Source organism: Propithecus coquereli, unplaced genomic scaffold (genome assembly GCF_000956105.1).
Source record: "Propithecus coquereli isolate 6110/MARCELLA unplaced genomic scaffold, Pcoq_1.0 Scaffold137, whole genome shotgun sequence".
Classification (NCBI taxonomy): domain Eukaryota; kingdom Metazoa; phylum Chordata; class Mammalia; order Primates; family Indriidae; genus Propithecus; species Propithecus coquereli.
In genome coordinates this window covers 2606184-2623323 of record NW_012137969.1, presented here as the reverse complement: position 1 = coordinate 2623323, position 17140 = coordinate 2606184, and the positions used below count along the sequence as shown (strand labels likewise).

The window sequence follows — 17140 nt, the reverse complement described above, 5'->3', positions numbered from 1 at the left end:
TGCCCCTGTAGTTCCAGCTACTTGGAAAGCTGAGATGGAAGTATCACTTGAGGCCAGGAGTTCGAGGGTGTAGTGAGCTATGATTACATCTCTACACTCTAGCCTAGGCAAGGGAGTGAGACCCTGTCTTTGAAAAAAAAAAATTATGCAGAATGATTTTTGAGCATGGCTTTTGGTGAGTCCCAGTGGGATTACCAGCTCAGTTTTCAGAATACTCTTTTTTATTTTTTTAATTTATTTTATTTTATAGTTTTAGTTTTCAGGATACTCTTGTGAGGGTTATACTGATATGGGGGTCAGACTTTCACCATACTTATACCAGTATTATTGAGTATTAGTATTAAAAAATTTGAACATTAACAGAGTCTACACATAATCTATCTTGTTAGGATTCTAAAACTGTGTATACTGTCTGTGTATACACAATGCAGAATTAATTTTTGTCAAGAAATACATGTTTCAGGCTGGGCACAGTGGCTCACGCCTGTAATCCTAGCACTTTGGGAGGCCAAGGCAGGAGGGTTGCTTGAGGCCAGGAGTTTAAGACCAGCCTGAGCAAGAGAGAGACCCCTTCTCTACAAAAATCAGAAAAATTATCCAGGCGTGGTGGCATGTGCCTGTAGTCCCAGCTACTTGGGAGGCTGAGACAGGAGGATCATTTGAGCCCAAGAATTGGAGGTTGCAGTGAGCTATGATGATGCCACTGTGCTCTAACCTAGGTGACAGAGTGAGACCCTATCTTAAAAAAAAAAAATATATATATGTGTATATATGTTTCTGTGCATACTTTTTTAATGACAAGAACTTTGAGCTGGTTCATCTGAGTCCAAAGGAGTTGAGTTTGAGGGATTTTTAATCAGAATTGTTTTATTTCTCTGCATTAGATTTGGAAAATTGTCTTGGATGCCTAAATAAGTGGCTATAGTGAACTTAATGTTTGTTTACCTTTTTCTTGACTAAGTTACTAGTTTTGTACAATGTGAAGCCAGCCACAGTATATATATGTTGGTGAATACATAGAGTAGCAGAATACCATATAGCCATTCTTTGATACTTTATCTTAGCTTTTAAAACTTTATGTAGTGAGCAGACCAGTTTTAGGACCAGTTGTTCATTGTCACACTGGAGAGCTTCTGTCATTGGACCCCTGCCTGACTTCAGCCTGGCCTACTCTTTCCTCCTTGTATTATGACATAGTTTTAATTATCACTCTATTTATCTGTTTCCTTCATTAGACTCTGCACTTCTTGGGCAGGCCTGTGTCCTCAGCGGGTAGTCATGGTGCTTGGTCTAGAGTAGGCAGGTATTTGTTAGCTAAATGAATAATGTGAGTGAATCTTGCAAAGATGGGAGTCAGCAGTGTGTCCTCTCCTAGGTGCAGTATCACCTGATGCTGCACATCCAGATGCAGCTGTGTGAGCTCTCCCTGTGGGATTGGATAGCCGAGAGGAACAAGCGGGGTCGAGAGTGTGTGGATGAATCTGCCTGTAAGTACCGTGTGGGTCTGTACATACTGGGGTGGGAAATAAAGACAAAATCAAATCTTCTCCATCTAATGTAGGAATTGCCTCCAGGTGACTAAAAACAAAAAACTAAAAACAAAAAAAAGACTAAAAACAAAAAAACCCAATGGAACCCAAAGAAACAATTTTGCTTATTTCAACATTTTTCAAAAACAATTAGGTATTTGGAAGTGACTTTTGTCTGACAGATACGTAGTTTGTTGATAATTAAGCAGTAATAGACTGGAATTTAGGTTAGTGTTTGTGGAGAGAAAAGGTCTAAAAAAATTTTTTAACACAATAGAAATGTATTTCTTGTTCACTTAGGGGGTTTAAGGTCCCCTTTTCATTTTTTAAGAGACAAAATTAAATACTTGTTTTTATTTTTTTTAACCTGAAAGTGTGATACTCTTATAAAAAGAAATTCCGTATAGAGGGTATATGGTAAAAAGTTTGTTTCTGTTAAGATCCAGCCTCCCTCTCCCCACAGACCCCACAGTTATGTATCCTTCTAGGAGTACTCTGTTGACTGATTCTTTAAAATATTGTAACACTAGTTCTCAACTTTGGCTGCACATTAGAATCACCTGGGGAACTTTTAAAAAGATGTTGTCAATAAAAAAAGATCAGCTTTGCTGTGGAGAACTATAACTTTATAGTGGAGAAACTTGATAGATGCCACCTTAGCCGTGATCCAGGTGAGCATCATCAGTGACAAGTCATGTGGGGAGCAGGTGCCCCCTTGATGTGATGTGGTGAGAGGGACACTTTATCTCTGTGGTCTTCCTCTCCAAAATCCATAATCCTAGTCTAATCATGAGAAAAACATCAGACAAATCCCAGTCGAGGAACATTCTACAAAATACGGTATCTGACCAATACTCCTCAAAACTGTCAAGGTCATCAAAAACAAGGAGAGGCTGAGATACTGTCACAGGCCAGGGGTACCTAAACAAACATGACAACTCAGTGTAATGTGGTATATCCTGAATGGGGTCCTGAGACAGAGAAAGGAAACTGGTAAAAACTAAGGAAATCTGAATAAACTCTGGGCTTCAGTTAGTAATACAATATATCAGTATTGGTACATTGACTGTGATAAATGTACCATACTAATGTAAGGTGTTAATAACAGGGGAAATGGGGTATGGATTCTTTGGGAAAACTTCAGTATCTTCTCAGTTTTTCTGTAAATCTAAGACTATTCTAAAAAATAAAATCAGTTTTTTAAAAAGCTGTTGTCTGGGACCACACCAGTTATTTTTATACAATTGGTCTGGGATAGGTCTTGGCCTTTGGTATTTTTTTGAAAATTCTCTTGTTGATTCTTACGTGTAGCAGAAGTTTAAAATGACTGTATTTTACACTGAAAGATCAGACACAAGTGAACAAAGAAAAACAATTGACTGTATTAGATTATCAAAAAAGCAGATGAGAGTGACCTGATTTTAAGTAAAGACTCAAGTAAATATCAGTCATTAATCACTTGCCATTCACTCCTTTATTTGGTCTAAAACATAGATCAGTTAACCTACTCAGAGTCTTAGACTAGCTGCCAGTGGGAAGACAGAAACATAATGTCTTCCTCCAGCAGCTCCTGGACACACCCTAGTGCTGCTTCTATGTTTGCCATGTCATTAGAAGGACACGCCAGAACTTTGTCCAGTTCAGTCATGGCAAGTATTGTGTTGGGTATTTTTAGTTCCCTGTAAACGTGTATCCTTTGCTTGCTGTATGAGCATTGTAGTTTATGTGCAGATGTCTTTATGAGAAGGAAAATGGTTTATTAAAGCCCTGTATGCAATTGTTGATCTTTAAACTTCCATTTGAAAAATAAGTAATGAGTACAGGATGAGAACTGTATACCATCAGTACAGTAAACCTATCAAAACAACAAAGGCAAAATATGTTTGATGCTGCTAGCATGGTGTATATTTTTCTTTTAAAAATATTTTAAAATAAAAAGTTTTAACTTTGTAGTAGTCTAGCACTGTGTTTATAGCTTTCCATCAATTCTATTTGTACATTTCACCATTTGCAACAATCCGGTGAGCAACAGACTTGGGTTTGTATCCTGGCTCTTGTACTCACCAGCCGCAAGATTTTGGGCAAGTCAGGTAACAGCTCTTGGTTTGTTTCCTCATCTGTAAAATGGGATTACCCTTATTTTATAGGGTTGTTGTGAGGGTTAAAACACTAAGTGTAAAGGATTGTCAGGCATAGAGAAGGCACTGAGTCAGTGCAGACTGTTCCCACCAGGTCAGGTCTGTATATGGTTACTGAATCCTCTAACTGTTGCCTGCTGTTTGGATATGTAAGGTGGGTTACAATGAGAACCATGTATTTTAAAGACTGACCAAAGGAAGGCAGTTTTCTGAATAGTTGTGGAAGTCAAAAGCCTTCCTTGCATTTCTACCCAGATAGGAGGTGGGTCACTTCACTGTGAGGGGGAGTCGTAACAGGGTATTATAAGTTGAACCATTGCTTTTACTCACAGTTTTCTGTCTTCTAAGGTACTTGCCCAAGTATATGTTAGATACTGTAAAAGGGCATGCTTGTTCTTAGTGTGGAATTGATATGAGTTATGAAACCAACTAGGATCATTTAAGGAGATGGGAGCATGTAATGTTCTTGTTCTTGAAGGTAAACAATAGGTTTGTGATTTTTTTTTAATCGATATGGGGTCTCGCTTTGTTGCCCAGGCTGGTCTTGAACTCCTGGGCTCAAGCAATCCTCCCATTTTAGCCTCCTAAGTTTTATGATTTAAAATGACTGGCCGGGCGCGGTGGCTCACGCCTGTAATCCTAGCTCTCTGGGAGGCCGAGGCTGGAGGATTGTTTGAGCTCAGGAGTTCGAAACCAGCCTGAGCAAGAGCGAGACCCTGTCTCTACTAAAAATAGAAAGAAATTAATTAGACAACTAAAAATACATAGAAAAAATTAGCCGGGCATGGTGGCACATGCCTGTAGTCCCAGCTACTCGGGAGGCTGAGGCAGAAGGATCGCTTGAGCCCAGGAGTTTGAAGTTGCTGTGAGCTAGGATGACGCCATGGCACTCTAGCCCGGGCAACACAGTGAGACTCTGTCTCAAAAAAAAAAAAAAAAAAATTATATATAAAATGACTGAGGTATTAAGCTTTTATTATGATATTATTAACTTGGTGGGAAAACTCCAGGATTTTTAAATCAATTTTTGTTTGCTTTTGTCCTATAAAATCTTTCTACCGTCTAAATTGACTTATTATGTCATCATATTAATAGATGAATTAATTCATTTACCTTTTTTTTTTTGCTATATACTTTATATGTCAGTCATTTTTGGAAAATGAGGCATTCTGGATAATAGAAGCTTACCCCTTGAGCTAACATAATTTATCTTTTTTCTTACTCCATTATTTGTAATAATGTCTTTAATCCACAGTGGGCTAGGACACCGGGTTTATTAGCATTAAACCCCAGGATGTCAAGGGTTGAAGGGACTTAAACTTCATGTAATCTAATCACCTGATGCCTGAGAATTACTTAAAAGTAATACAGGGGCACTGAATGAAAATAGAGGTATTCTCTTTTTGGTGGCAAAGTCTGTTGACTGTGGGTGCTAGTTTGTGGTGGTTTCTTTGCTAGCTGAGAAGCCCTTTCTGCTTATTTCTAGGTTTTAGACCATTTTGGAGTGTTGACTGTTGAAATCTGAATGTTGCTAAGAGTCAGATGTTAATGTGTTCAGAAACACATTAACATTTAGATGTTAATGTAATAATTTAAAAAAAAAATAAGAGAAAACTATTTTTTCACTTCAAGGTCCTTATGTTATGGCCAGTGTTGCAACGAAAATTTTTCAAGAATTGGTAGAAGGTGTATTTTACATACATAACATGGGAATTGTACACAGAGATCTGAAGGTAAGTGGGGGGTGGTGAAATCATTGAAAGCAGTGCTAGCTTCTTATCAGGAATGACTTGATGTTGGTTCATTGAATGAAATGAGATTATGTGCCCTAATCCATTTACTTAGAAGGTTATCGTCACTGGTATATAAATCATCATTCCATAGGTCCAGACATGAAAACCTTAGATTGAATTTTTTTTTTTTTTTTTTTTTTTTTTTAGACAGAGTCTCACTCTGTTGCCCTGGTAGAGTGAGTGCCGTGGCGTCATCCTAGCTCACAGCAACCTCAAACTCCTGGGCTGAAGCGATCCTCCTGCCTCAGCCTCCCGAGTAGCTGGGACTATAGGCATGCGCCACCATGCCCGGCTAATTTTTTCTATATATTTTTAGTTGTCCGATTAATTTCTTTCTAATTTTAGTAGAGACGGGGTCTCTCTCTTGCTCAGGCTGGTTTCGAACTCCTGAGCTCAAACAGTCCGCCCGCCTTGGCCTCCCAGAGAGCTAGGATTACAGGCGTGAGCCACCGCGCCCGGCCTAGATTGAATTTTAAAGCAATAATTTTTGGGCATTCGAAAATTCTCTGTGGAGTATGAGTACTGTTTTTCAGGTGGTGTGCCCTGAGTACTAATATAACATATTTAGTGCTGACAGAAATGCTCATATATTACTGCAGCCCTAGAGGTAAATTCTGTTTCTGTAATTATCCATCTTAAAGGAAAGTAAACATGGGAAATTTTTTTTGCTATTTAAAAAAATCTATAATGACTGTTCTAATTTTTACCTATAGAAGACTATCAAGAAAAGAGAAAATATGTTTATTTCTTTGGCTGAAGAGTTTTCAATTAATTTGCTTACTTTTCAGGCAAAAATTAAATCATAGAAAAAGACATTTAAAAGAAAATTTAGGAATAAAAAAGTTAATATGCAAATCACTTTATTTTTTGAAAAAGGTTTAAGAACCAGAGTTTGTACATTTGTGATGTAAAAGGTGACAGGTTAAGTATTTTCTGGCACGTCTAGCCAGAAAATGCAATTTGAGTTACTGAAATTCTCTGGCACTGTGAAACTTTGAGAGCTTATTTCAAGAGGTAAGCTACGTCATAATAACAGTATATGGAATTCCATATCTTCACTGGGAGAAGTTGCTTCAAGAGTTGTTTGTATTTCTCACCATAAGTATTTCTGATGTTTCTTTTACAGATATCCTCTAGGGATAAAGGGTTTTGAGATAGCTTTATTAGGGTTTCCCTTAATAGATGGAATTCTGGTAGCATGATTCCTGCAGGTAGAATCCCTTGCTTATTGGTCAGCCTTAAAGGATAAGTGTGATAAAGTAGCCTGGCAAGAAGTGTCCTATCTCTTACATTGGAACTGCTCCGAAGGTACATATAAATCGGAGATTCCCCATTTCTTGTTAAAATATTAACATTTGCTTCAAATTCGAGCAAGAGATTGATTATTGTCCCCCTGCCTCCAAAACATGCCTCGTGGATAGCTGTCTGACCTTCGTGGTCCTGGGCATTGACTTTGGCTCCGTGCATTAGCAGCAAACGGATGCAGCTCATCCCCACTCCCAGCAGCCGGCCTGCTTTGCTTGATGCCTTGCACACCGCCAGCTTCAGGGCCGTGTTCCCCGTGGAAGAGATAGCACAGTTCACATTTGCTCCACAGGCAATGAGTGTTTCCATCATCTCCCTGTTCAGGATATCTGCAGCCATGTGAAGGGGTGTCATGCTGGATTCATTAACAGCATTGACATGGGCGCCATTCTGGGCCAAAATGGAGAGAACTGGATAGGTCCCATATGTTATGGCCAGGTGGAGTGGTGAATGATTGTTGCTGTTGTCTACTCGAGCATTAACTTGAGCTCCATGTTCACACAAGATGCGGAGACACATCACAGCATTATTCTGAATGTCTGTCAGGATTCTTTGGATTCTGTTGCCCGGTTTTGTCCATGTGTTAGAAGTGATTGGCCAGTGCAGCAGCATCAAGTGGAGTGTGGTGAGGCCTCTCGTGTCCCTAGAATAGGTATTGGTCACACATTACGTTAAATTCACAGTGGGAATGGCTCTACGTGTAGAATTAAGCTTAAGAAGGCAATGTTTATTTAAAGTAATACACTTTAAAGCAGTGTTTCAAAGTCTGCATTGTTGAGTAATTTCCCAGGCTACCCCAGGGTTTTTTGGATATTTGGTGGGATGCATCACTACATGGTGGGGCCCAGCTTCTTTGAGCAGCCTATTTCACCTTTGATGTTCCTGCTAGGACTGTGGCCCCTTTGAGGCTAGATCTTAGTTGTTTCCTTGCACAGTGCTGGGCTGAGTTTGTAGGCATTCAGTGAAATTGTGTGGACTTGAGTATGATCTGTTATTACCATAGAAGTGAGCCATGAAGGGCCAGAACTCCCATTTACTCAGATCAAGTGTGTAGGTAGTGGAATAGATTGTAAGGGTTGAATCTGAAGACCTAGGGTCATTCTCAAGTTAGTGAAGCCATTTCATCATCATTCCCTGCTCCAACCCAGGTGGATCAGCATGTTATAACTTGGCCCTCATGTCTCAGCACTGCTTCCAAAATTCCTTTGTTTTGGCAGAGAAAGGGGAAGATTTTTTATGAAAATCTGTTTCACAGAAATTAGAAAATGGTTTCAGTTCACATATATTTATTTATCATGAAGCCCTAGGCTGGGGATATGGTGAAACAGCAAATGGTCCCTACCTTTGTAGGGCTAATAGTCTAATGTGGAAGACAGACATGAAACATAGTCAAACAACTAAATATTGGAAGTAGGCTAAGTTCCAGAGAGGTATAGAAGCCTCACGTACTGTATGTGGTGTGAAAGGTAGGAAAGGGTGCCCTGAGGAAGATGGGCTGAGTCTGTGATGGTCTAGATTCTACATGTAGAAGGACTTTGAGAGGACTTGCAGAGCTGGGGTGGGGTGCTCAGGGAGAGATTGAGAGCAAGACAGATCAAGTGAGTTCTTGTGTAGCATGGCAAGGATTTGGGGCAAGAAGTTCTATTTTTTTTTTTTGAGACAGGGTCTTGCTCTGTAGCTCAAGCTGGAGTGCAGTGGTGGCATCATAGCTAAGTGCAACCAAACTCCTGGGCTCAAGCGATTCTTCCACCTCAGCCTTGCAAATAGCTGGGCCTACAGGTGTGTGCCACCATGCTAGGCTAGTGGGTTTTTTTTTTTGGTAGATACAAGGTCTTGCTGTGTTGCCTAGGCTGGTCTTGAACTCCTGGCCTTAAGCTATCCTCCTTCCTCGGCCTTCCAAAGTGCTGGGATTACAGGTGTGAGCCACCATGCCCAACCTATTATTTTTATAACGTATAATTCTTTTATTCATTCAAATAGTATGTCCTGGGTACTTACTAAGTGTTAGGCCTTTGGTTTAGGTGGTGGAGATAAAGTGGTGAGCAAGATAAACTTCTCTTTCACTAAGCTTACCTTCTAGTGGAGGATAATAAACAAGAAAATCCATTGTCTATTTATATTTTCTAATTTTTCATGTCTAACTTAGGTTGTTAAACTTCTTGAGGGCCATGACCAGGACTTAGTGCATTTTCCACAACACCGCTGTTGAGTACTTAATACTCACTGTGCACTAATTTGGCTGACTGGCTTGTGTTCCAGCATTTCAGAGTATCTCATCTAATTACTAAAGAAATTGGTTCATTCAAAAGATGATAATTTGTAGTCCATAACCCATGAAAAATGAACAAGTCCAGACATAACTGGAAAATGTTATGAACTGAAAAAATCTAAATCAGGTATATCCTCATGTAGAAATGATTGTCTGCCGCATTAACTTACCTTACTTCTGGGTCAGCACCGTGTTCTAACAAACAAAGCAAACTTTGTGCCTTGCGATATTCGGCAGCCAGATGAATGGGGATGATAGATTGTGTCTGCTTCAGGGGGAAAGGAAAACACGTTACAATTAGCCCTGTGTAGTTAAAAATAGTATTTGTGTAGCTTGCCATTTCAAAGGAAATACACATTTATTTAGGATCTTATGGGTTCAATATTTTTCTTGTATGTGCACTGAAATTTTCCTTTCTGTTGCCTGTTTTAAATGACCAAAACAGTGAATTTCACATTAATAAAGTCTGTGTTTTACAGAAAGGCAAGTTTACTGAGGAAACAGAAAAGACACTCAAAGTTTTGGAAGTTGATTCTTGTGAAGAGACCTAGTATAATATTAATGGTAATTGGTATGAAGGCACGTAGTTCTTAAATTAACCTGCAGGGTGATTGACAAATAGGTGTTGTATTTTTTAAGGCTTTGCCAAAGTCACGTTATCAGCAGTAAAACCTGCATCTTCAGAGTTTTTAAAGATAATGCAGCATATGTTCTGTCTATGATTAGCAGAGCTGTTTATGCCAGTTCTTAAAATATATATACATAAGTAGTGGTTTTATACTATGACTACAAGATAAGAGGAGAGAGTGGGATGAAGGGGAGGGTGACTTCCTTTTTGAAAAAAAATTTTAATTATAAAAGCAGTAATCACTGTATAAACATTTAGAAAATGAAGAAGTATGTATTAAAAAGAAAAAAATAATTCCATTATACAGACACAGTCACCATGGGTATATTTGAGAGGATGACATTAATTTTCTTCCAACCAGACAGGTCCTAGTCTTTCCTCACTTCAGTTTATGTATGTTAAGTGGAAGGCAGGGGTTGCAGACTTAGGGAGCACTGTTCTAAGTGTGGAGTAAACTGGAGATGTATTGTCCATTGTAAGGGCAGTGAGGAGTTTAGTGAGTTCGTGAGGATTAGATCATGCTCCTTCCTAAGCATCCTGTCTTTTCTAAAAATGTCTGACCAGAAAAGAGTGTACCTGGTTCAGAAATAATCTGTAATTGGTGAAGTTGGCCAGAATGGTCATGGGCTGGTTGACGGGGTGACTTCTTAGGAGTGCCTTGATCGTAGGGCAGTCTTCTCTCATTATGGCCTCATAGAGTTTCGTGTGAAGTGCTATGGATGGGCTGTCTTCCAGGGACTTGGCACTGTCGACGACCGGCTCTCTACTTTCTCTCTTGATTATATTTCCCATGAGAAAAACTTAACAGTGACGACTTAAGAGTTCAGAGGAATATGTTACGGAGTTGGTCAGTTTCAGCCTCTTTATGATGATTCCCTCAGTGCAGTTCTGGAACTGTTCTAGAATTGTTGAGAGAATTGTATCTGTGAACACAATTGATTTTTATATTGGAGCCAGACCTTTTCAGACCTTGTTCCTTGATGATAGAGTGTCAAATGTCAGCACAGTTTTTAGGCTTTTCCACTCACTCACAAAAAACATATCCAAACTATGATCTTATACCTTTATTTCTGTTTTCTCTTCCAGTTCAACAGTAGTTCAAACACTGACAAAGCTAAAATGGGAGAATTTATACATTAAAATAAAAAACTAAAATTATTTACATAAAGTAAGAAAATAACTTTTAACCTAAGTATTTCTTAGTTTTTGGTGGAATCTTCCCTCCCCCCATTACAGGTGCAGTTTTTCACTGGCATAGGAATACTTCTGTTGGGGATGTTTTGGGTCTGCAACAGCTGCTTCAGTAGAGCCATTTAGGGTGACCTAGTCATTCCCAAGCCTGGCTAATATATGAATCACCTGGAACTTTTAAAAAATATCAAAATTCTTTCATAAGAAATACCAACGTCTTTGGACTTTGGAGAGGACAGTAGTTTTTAAAAGCTTCTCAGGTAATGTACAGCCAGGGTTGGGAAGCTCTTGTATGTTAAGTATGCTCTACATTAATGGTTCTCAAATTTGAAATCACCATGGGACTTTTAAATAAAACTGATGCTTCCATCCACCTCCAGGAGTTCTGATGTGGTTGGTTCGTTGGTCTGGGGAAAGGCTTGGACATTGAGATTTTTTTTTCAACTCTCCCCAGTGATTCTAATGTGCAGCCGAATTTGAGAACTGTTGCTCAAATTTTTAACTTTTGAGGAGGCTGCTTGCTCCTGAGTTGGAAACTCTTAACATTCACAAGTTTTTACTATTTGTTTTAAGAAAGCCAATGAATTGATTTTTTTCTGTTTGTTTATAGCCTAGAAATATTTTCCTTCATGGCCCTGATCAGCAAGTAAAAATAGGAGACTTCGGTCTGGCCTGCACAGACATCATACACAAGAATACAGACTGGACCAACGGAAATGGGAAGAGTAAGTTTTTGGGGTTTTTTTTGTTTTTTTTTTGCATTAAAAAAAGATATGGTTGAACATGTCAATATTTAAAGAGAACCATAAAGATTTAATAGCAAAGGTAAGATGAAGTCAGAGAGCAACCATTGTTCCCTTAGGAGCTAAAATGCCCTGCTCTAGTAAATGTTCTTTAGTGCTGACAGTGTTAACACGACAATGTTTAACATGTGGATGTTGAAATTACAGGAATACCGTCACATACCTCCAGAGTGGGTACTTGTCTGTATGCTTCACCTGAACAGTTGGAAGGATCTGAGTATGATGCCAAGGTAGTATTTGTTGCTTTTCCCCCTTTTATTCTGAAATTGTAAATAACAAACAGTACACTTAAATGGAGAAGTTCTATTGTAGAGGTGTGTTTGGAGATAACTGAGTACTGTAGGTTATCTATTACATCAAACTGCCCTGAGAAGAAGCCTCACTTTTCAATTGGATCTGACTGCATTTTTATTTTTATTTTTATTTTTGTTATTTTTTGAGACAGAGTCTCACTCTCTTACCCAGGCTAGAGTGCCGTGTCATCAGCCTGGCTCACAGCAGCCTCACACTCTTGGGCTCAAGCAATCCTCCTGTCTCAGCCTCCTGAGTAGCTGGGACTACAGGCATGTGCCACCACGCCCGGCTAATTTTTTCTATTTTTAGTAGAGACGGGGTCTCTCTCTTGCTCAGGCTGGTCTCAAACTGGTTCAAGTTCAACTTCAAACTCCTGGTTCAAGCAATCCTCCAGCCTTGGCCTCCCAGAGTACCAGGATTACAGGCGTGAGCCACCACACCTGGCCCTTGGATCTGACTGCATTTTTAAGGCAACTTTACTATTTCTATATCCATGGATGTCACACATCGTTTTTGAAATGAACTTTCCCTTGAAAATGTCTCCATTCACCTCATGAAGCTGGAATTCAGGAAGGCTCTATTCAGCCTTTCATTCCTCTGTTTTCAAGCTTAGGTAAATAAGTCTGCCACTTGACTCCCTTGAAATAGAAGGAAGATACCGTGAAGTTTTAAACCCTGTTGTTCCTTGAAGAAATGCTAAAGTAAATCCTTTCCTCACAGTAACAGCCTAGTGAATTTTCTTCCTTTTGATGAATCATTTAGCATTTTAGCGATTGGGAAAGAGTGGCCAGAAAAAAACATGGCTGCCCCTAAAATCCTATCTAGGAAAGACCTTCCTAAAAAAATTTTTAGGAAAAGTAGCACAGATTTTTTGCTGAGTTTGTTAAATATTACTAAGAATGCTTAATTATGAGTGGAGGCACAGGTGAGACTGGAGTAGGACTTGGGACATTCTGTGGCTTTCCTGTAGCTGGCACTAGCAGGAGTGAGCTCATAGCACTCTCTCTGGGTCAGGCCTGATGGTCAAGGTGTAGTGAAGACAGTTGTGTGGTCATGACAGCTGTGAGTGGTGGAGATTATCCCTGCCCTTCACCTGACCATCGAGCCCAGAGATGCCCCTGTTTGTGGTAAAGAGACAGGGTTGTGAAAGTCTTGATCACCTTTTGCTCAGGGCAGACACCTGCCTCTGTGAGAGACGAACCATCCTGCTCTGTTCCCTGCATTGTAGGTGACTGTACATCCTCATTCTTAGAAATCCTCTCCTATTTGAGATGATGGTACATTGCAATGGAAATGTTATTCTGACTTCATATTTTACTAGTAAATTCCCCTTATTGTTCTTTTTCCAGTCAGATATGTACAGCTTGGGTGTGATCCTGCTGGAGCTTTTCCAGCCGTTTGGAACAGAGATGGAGCGAGCAGAAGTTTTAACAGGTTTGAGAACTGGTCAGATACCTGAATCCCTGAGTAAAAGGTGTCCGGTACAAGCCAAGTATATCCAGCACTTGACTAGAAGGAACTCATCGCAGAGACCATCTGCTATTCAGCTGCTGCAAAGTGAACTTTTCCAAAATTCTGGAAATGTATGTACATTTTTTGTTTTTTGGCCCTAGGTGGTTTTTATTTCCTTTCTTGGGGAAGGAAGGGGAGGGGAGCTTCCCCAGGCACATCAACCTAAGGAAGGAGAGGTGAGTGTGCCCCAGAGGATAGGGCTGGAAGAGCCAGATGATGCTTCAGAAGGGCCTTGTCCATGTCTACCTGCAGGGTGTGCTCGTGGGGGTCCACTTCCCTTGGGGTAGCAGCTCCTACATCAGCAGAGACACAAGGAGGTATCTGCTGGTGTTCACAAACAGGAAGGGAGGGCAGGTGTGTGAGGGAGCAGAGGGCAGGAGTGACTGACCCCACACCTGACACTTGCCCAGTATGACCTTCATAAGGCCTGGCAGGTGTGACTTGTCTCCTGAGAAGGGCCATAGGCAATGCTTCGTCCTATGACTGGTTCTTTAAATGTCTGTCTCAAACTGTGACTCTTCACCACTCGCCCCCTTCTGGGCCATGGTACAAGTGGCTCTGGCTGGCTTGTGTGTGTGTGTGGGGGGGTCATCCCTGGCAGGGCTGGTGACCCCAGGAGTAGTTGACAGGTCACTAAGGGGTGTTTTGGTCACAGGTGAGGTCTGACACTCCATCAGGAATTTCCGGTCATAGATGATCCTGGTACCTCTGAGGGTAGTGCTGAAGAGTGTGCTGCTGGGGGTAGTGCTCTAGTCCCTGGGCGGTAGCTGCATGCTGTCGCTGAGGACCACCAGGTGAGCAGCAACGATGGCCTGGCTTGGGTCTGCAGCTAATGCCTGCAGATATGTCTCTAAATTTTTTTTAATGCAGGGGAAAATAGGAAGCTTAAAATAAAATTTGTTTAAATTATGAATCCTGGGCCGGGCGTGGTGACTCACGCCTGTAATCCTAGCACTCTGGGAGGCCGAGGTGGGCGGATTGTTTGAGCTCAGGAGTTCGAGACCAGCCTGAGCAAGAGCGAGACCCTGTCTCTACTAAAATAATAGAAAGAAATTATCTGGACAACTAAAAATATATATATAAAAAATTAGCCGGGCATGGTGGCATGTGCCTGTAGTCCCAGCTACTCGGGAGGCTGAGGCAGGAGGATCGCTTGAGCCCAGGAGTTTGAGGTTGCTGTGAGCTAGGCTGATACCACTGCACTCTAGCCCAGGCAACAAAGTGAGACTCTGTCTCAAAAAAAAAATATTATGAATCCTGTTTCATGAAGAATAGTTGAGCTTAGACTAAGGTTTGTGGAAACTAGCTATTTAAACCCATCCTTAGAGTTCCCCAACAGGGCATCAAGCACTAAGTTTAATACCAACAGCACACCTGTATTCATAGTCCACGTAAACAAATTGATTCACTGCCAGCTTTCTACCCTAAAAATTAGGAGCTTTAGTTTCTAGCTTCATCTTGGTAAGTCAGTGAAAAGTTTTATTTTTCCTTTCCAAGTATGGTATATAATCTTTTATGAATTTTATAAAAGTACCTACTTGTAAAGAGACACATACCAAAGGGTCGAGGAGAGCAGAAATTCTAAGGGGGCATTGGAACAACAATGGCAGAGAAGCCTTAGCCAGTGTAAGAGCTTTCTGCATTCAACTTCGTGATTGTGGTTTTCAGTCCTGTGATGTGGCATTGCCCCGGGGCGACCATTGCCTTTACTCTCCCTGTCATGTTACAGTGCCAGGTATAGTCTCTAGTCTGCATATACTGGAAATAGTAGATGATTCATCCATTCTATTCCTCTAGAAACTTTTTAAGATTTAATAAAAGCTTAATTCAAAGATATATTCACAGATCCTCTAGTGCTTTGTGACTGAAAGTATGGTCCTCAGACTAGCCACATCAGCATTACCTGGGAGCTGCACACCCAACATACGTGAGTCATAATCTGAGTTTTAAGCAGAAAGTGATTTACACACACAGTATTTGAGCAGCATTGCCTGAATGCAGTGGTTTGCAAAGTGTAGTCTCCAGATCAGCAGCATAAAATCACTTGGGAACTTGATAGAATTCTCAGGCCTTCTCTGGTCCCCCAAGCTACTAAAAAGAGAAATTTGGGGAGGGGAGAGGGCAGCAGTCTGTACTCTAACAAACCTTTGAAGTGATTCTGACGTACACTAGTTGGGAACCACTTGTAGTGACTGTTTAGAGGAATCAGATAGCTGACTTACTATTCAAAGCTTGTCAAGTGAAATAGTGAATTTTATTAGTTTAAATGGTAAACAGGTAGGTGTAGTACTTTTCTCTTTTTTGAAAGTGTTTGAAAATAACAGATGTGGTTCTTAAAACCAAGCATAAGCATTTATCTCCACATACAGAGGGGATTTTCTAACACTCAGTTAAGATAGCTGTTAGAGACCATAGTTATTTATGACAAGGATTTCTCCTATTTTATAAAATTTTATTATAAAAAAAGTAACCTACATGCACCTATACAGATAAGGACTTGTATATACAGGCAGTCTTTGCTTTGCATGGTAGTGTGGTACTGTTAAAAAATGACCTACCAAAGATAGCCAGGCATGGTGGTGCACACTTGTAGTCCCAGCTACTTGGGAGGTTGAGGCAGGAGGATCACTTGAGCCAAGGAGTCTGAGGCTGCAGTGAGCTATGATCACACCTCTGCACTCCAGCCTGAATGACAAAGCTAGATCCCATCCCTAAAAAAATAAATAAATAAAAATTAAAAAATGACCTAGCAAAGCTTAAGCCATGCAAAGGAATCTTAATGGGAAAAGTTATGATTGTTCTGTGACCTTTAAAATTTGGCAAAACATTAAACTCTCTTATTGTCAGTTATAAATGTATGTAGAGATGAAAAAATCATAAAACTAATGTTGATTTAGTGTTTTGTATCTTAAAATGTTAGAAACATGGAAAAGTCAAGTGTCTCAGGAGCAGTTTGAACAGTGACTGCCTTCATCTCATGTAACACAAGAGAGTGTGCACCTTTTCTTGCCTTGGCAAACTGTCATACTCCTTAAGTTTGGATCAGCTTCCAGCATTTTATCCTTTGTGTAATACTTTCAGTGTTGGGAAACATCTCTGAGAGTTCTTTTAATGTGAAGTTTTTTTGCTGGTGTCACTTTCTCTGGGACGTCTTCATCCCTTTCCTCATTTGTGTTGAGAAGCTGCTCTTACTTAGTGCCTGTAGCTGCAACATGAGAATGTTGACTCTCTTGTAGTGGCAACGTTCCTACGTCTGCCTGCTATTCTAGAACACCTTTTATGTTTGACCCTAATTTTAATTCCAGCACTATCACTTTTCATTATTTTGCTGCACTTTCATCTTTGTTGGCCAGTTCCCTCTTTATCCATTTAAAAAAAAAATGTCATGTGGGTTCCCCACTGGAAGACGAAGAGGCAACACAACTACACACTTTGTTGTGAACTAACAGTGTGTGGTGACCAATCTCTGACAGACCTTGCAAGTGACTGGTCCCTGATCATGGTGTGCATGTTATTTAACACAGTGCTTGGGGAACTGAAGAGTTATAGTTAATGTATTGTGGTCACTGACACTTCAACCACGCCATTGGGTGACCAGTGTTATTTAACTAAACTGTGATAACAAACTCATGCATATTGGTACCATGCAAAGCATGGGCTGCCTGTATATTTAATAGG

At 40.3% G+C, this 17140-nt stretch overlaps 2 protein-coding genes across 3 annotated transcripts in view; one reads left to right on the top strand and one right to left on the bottom strand.

Moving 5' to 3' along the window:
- EIF2AK1 (eukaryotic translation initiation factor 2-alpha kinase 1) overlaps positions 1-17140 on the top strand; it is a 32019-nt gene that overhangs the window by 14054 nt on the left and 825 nt on the right. For both annotated transcript variants that reach the window (XM_012639027.1, XM_012639028.1), the window contains exons 10-14: positions 1376-1487; positions 5300-5400; positions 11464-11578; positions 11804-11886; positions 13300-13533. In XM_012639027.1, coding sequence (XP_012494481.1) covers positions 1376-1487; positions 5300-5400; positions 11464-11578; positions 11804-11886; positions 13300-13533 — 645 coding nt within the window. The remainder of the gene's footprint in view (positions 1-1375; positions 1488-5299; positions 5401-11463; positions 11579-11803; positions 11887-13299; positions 13534-17140) is intronic.
- On the bottom strand, positions 6306-10477 carry ANKRD61 (ankyrin repeat domain 61). Its single transcript, XM_012639029.1, has 3 exons — positions 10239-10477; positions 9205-9302; positions 6306-7408 (listed from the first exon to the last, which is right to left on the bottom strand). The coding sequence occupies exons 1-3, from the start codon at positions 10452-10454 to the stop codon at positions 6463-6465; spliced, it is 1260 nt and encodes a 419-aa protein (XP_012494483.1). The 5' UTR covers positions 10455-10477; the 3' UTR covers positions 6306-6462.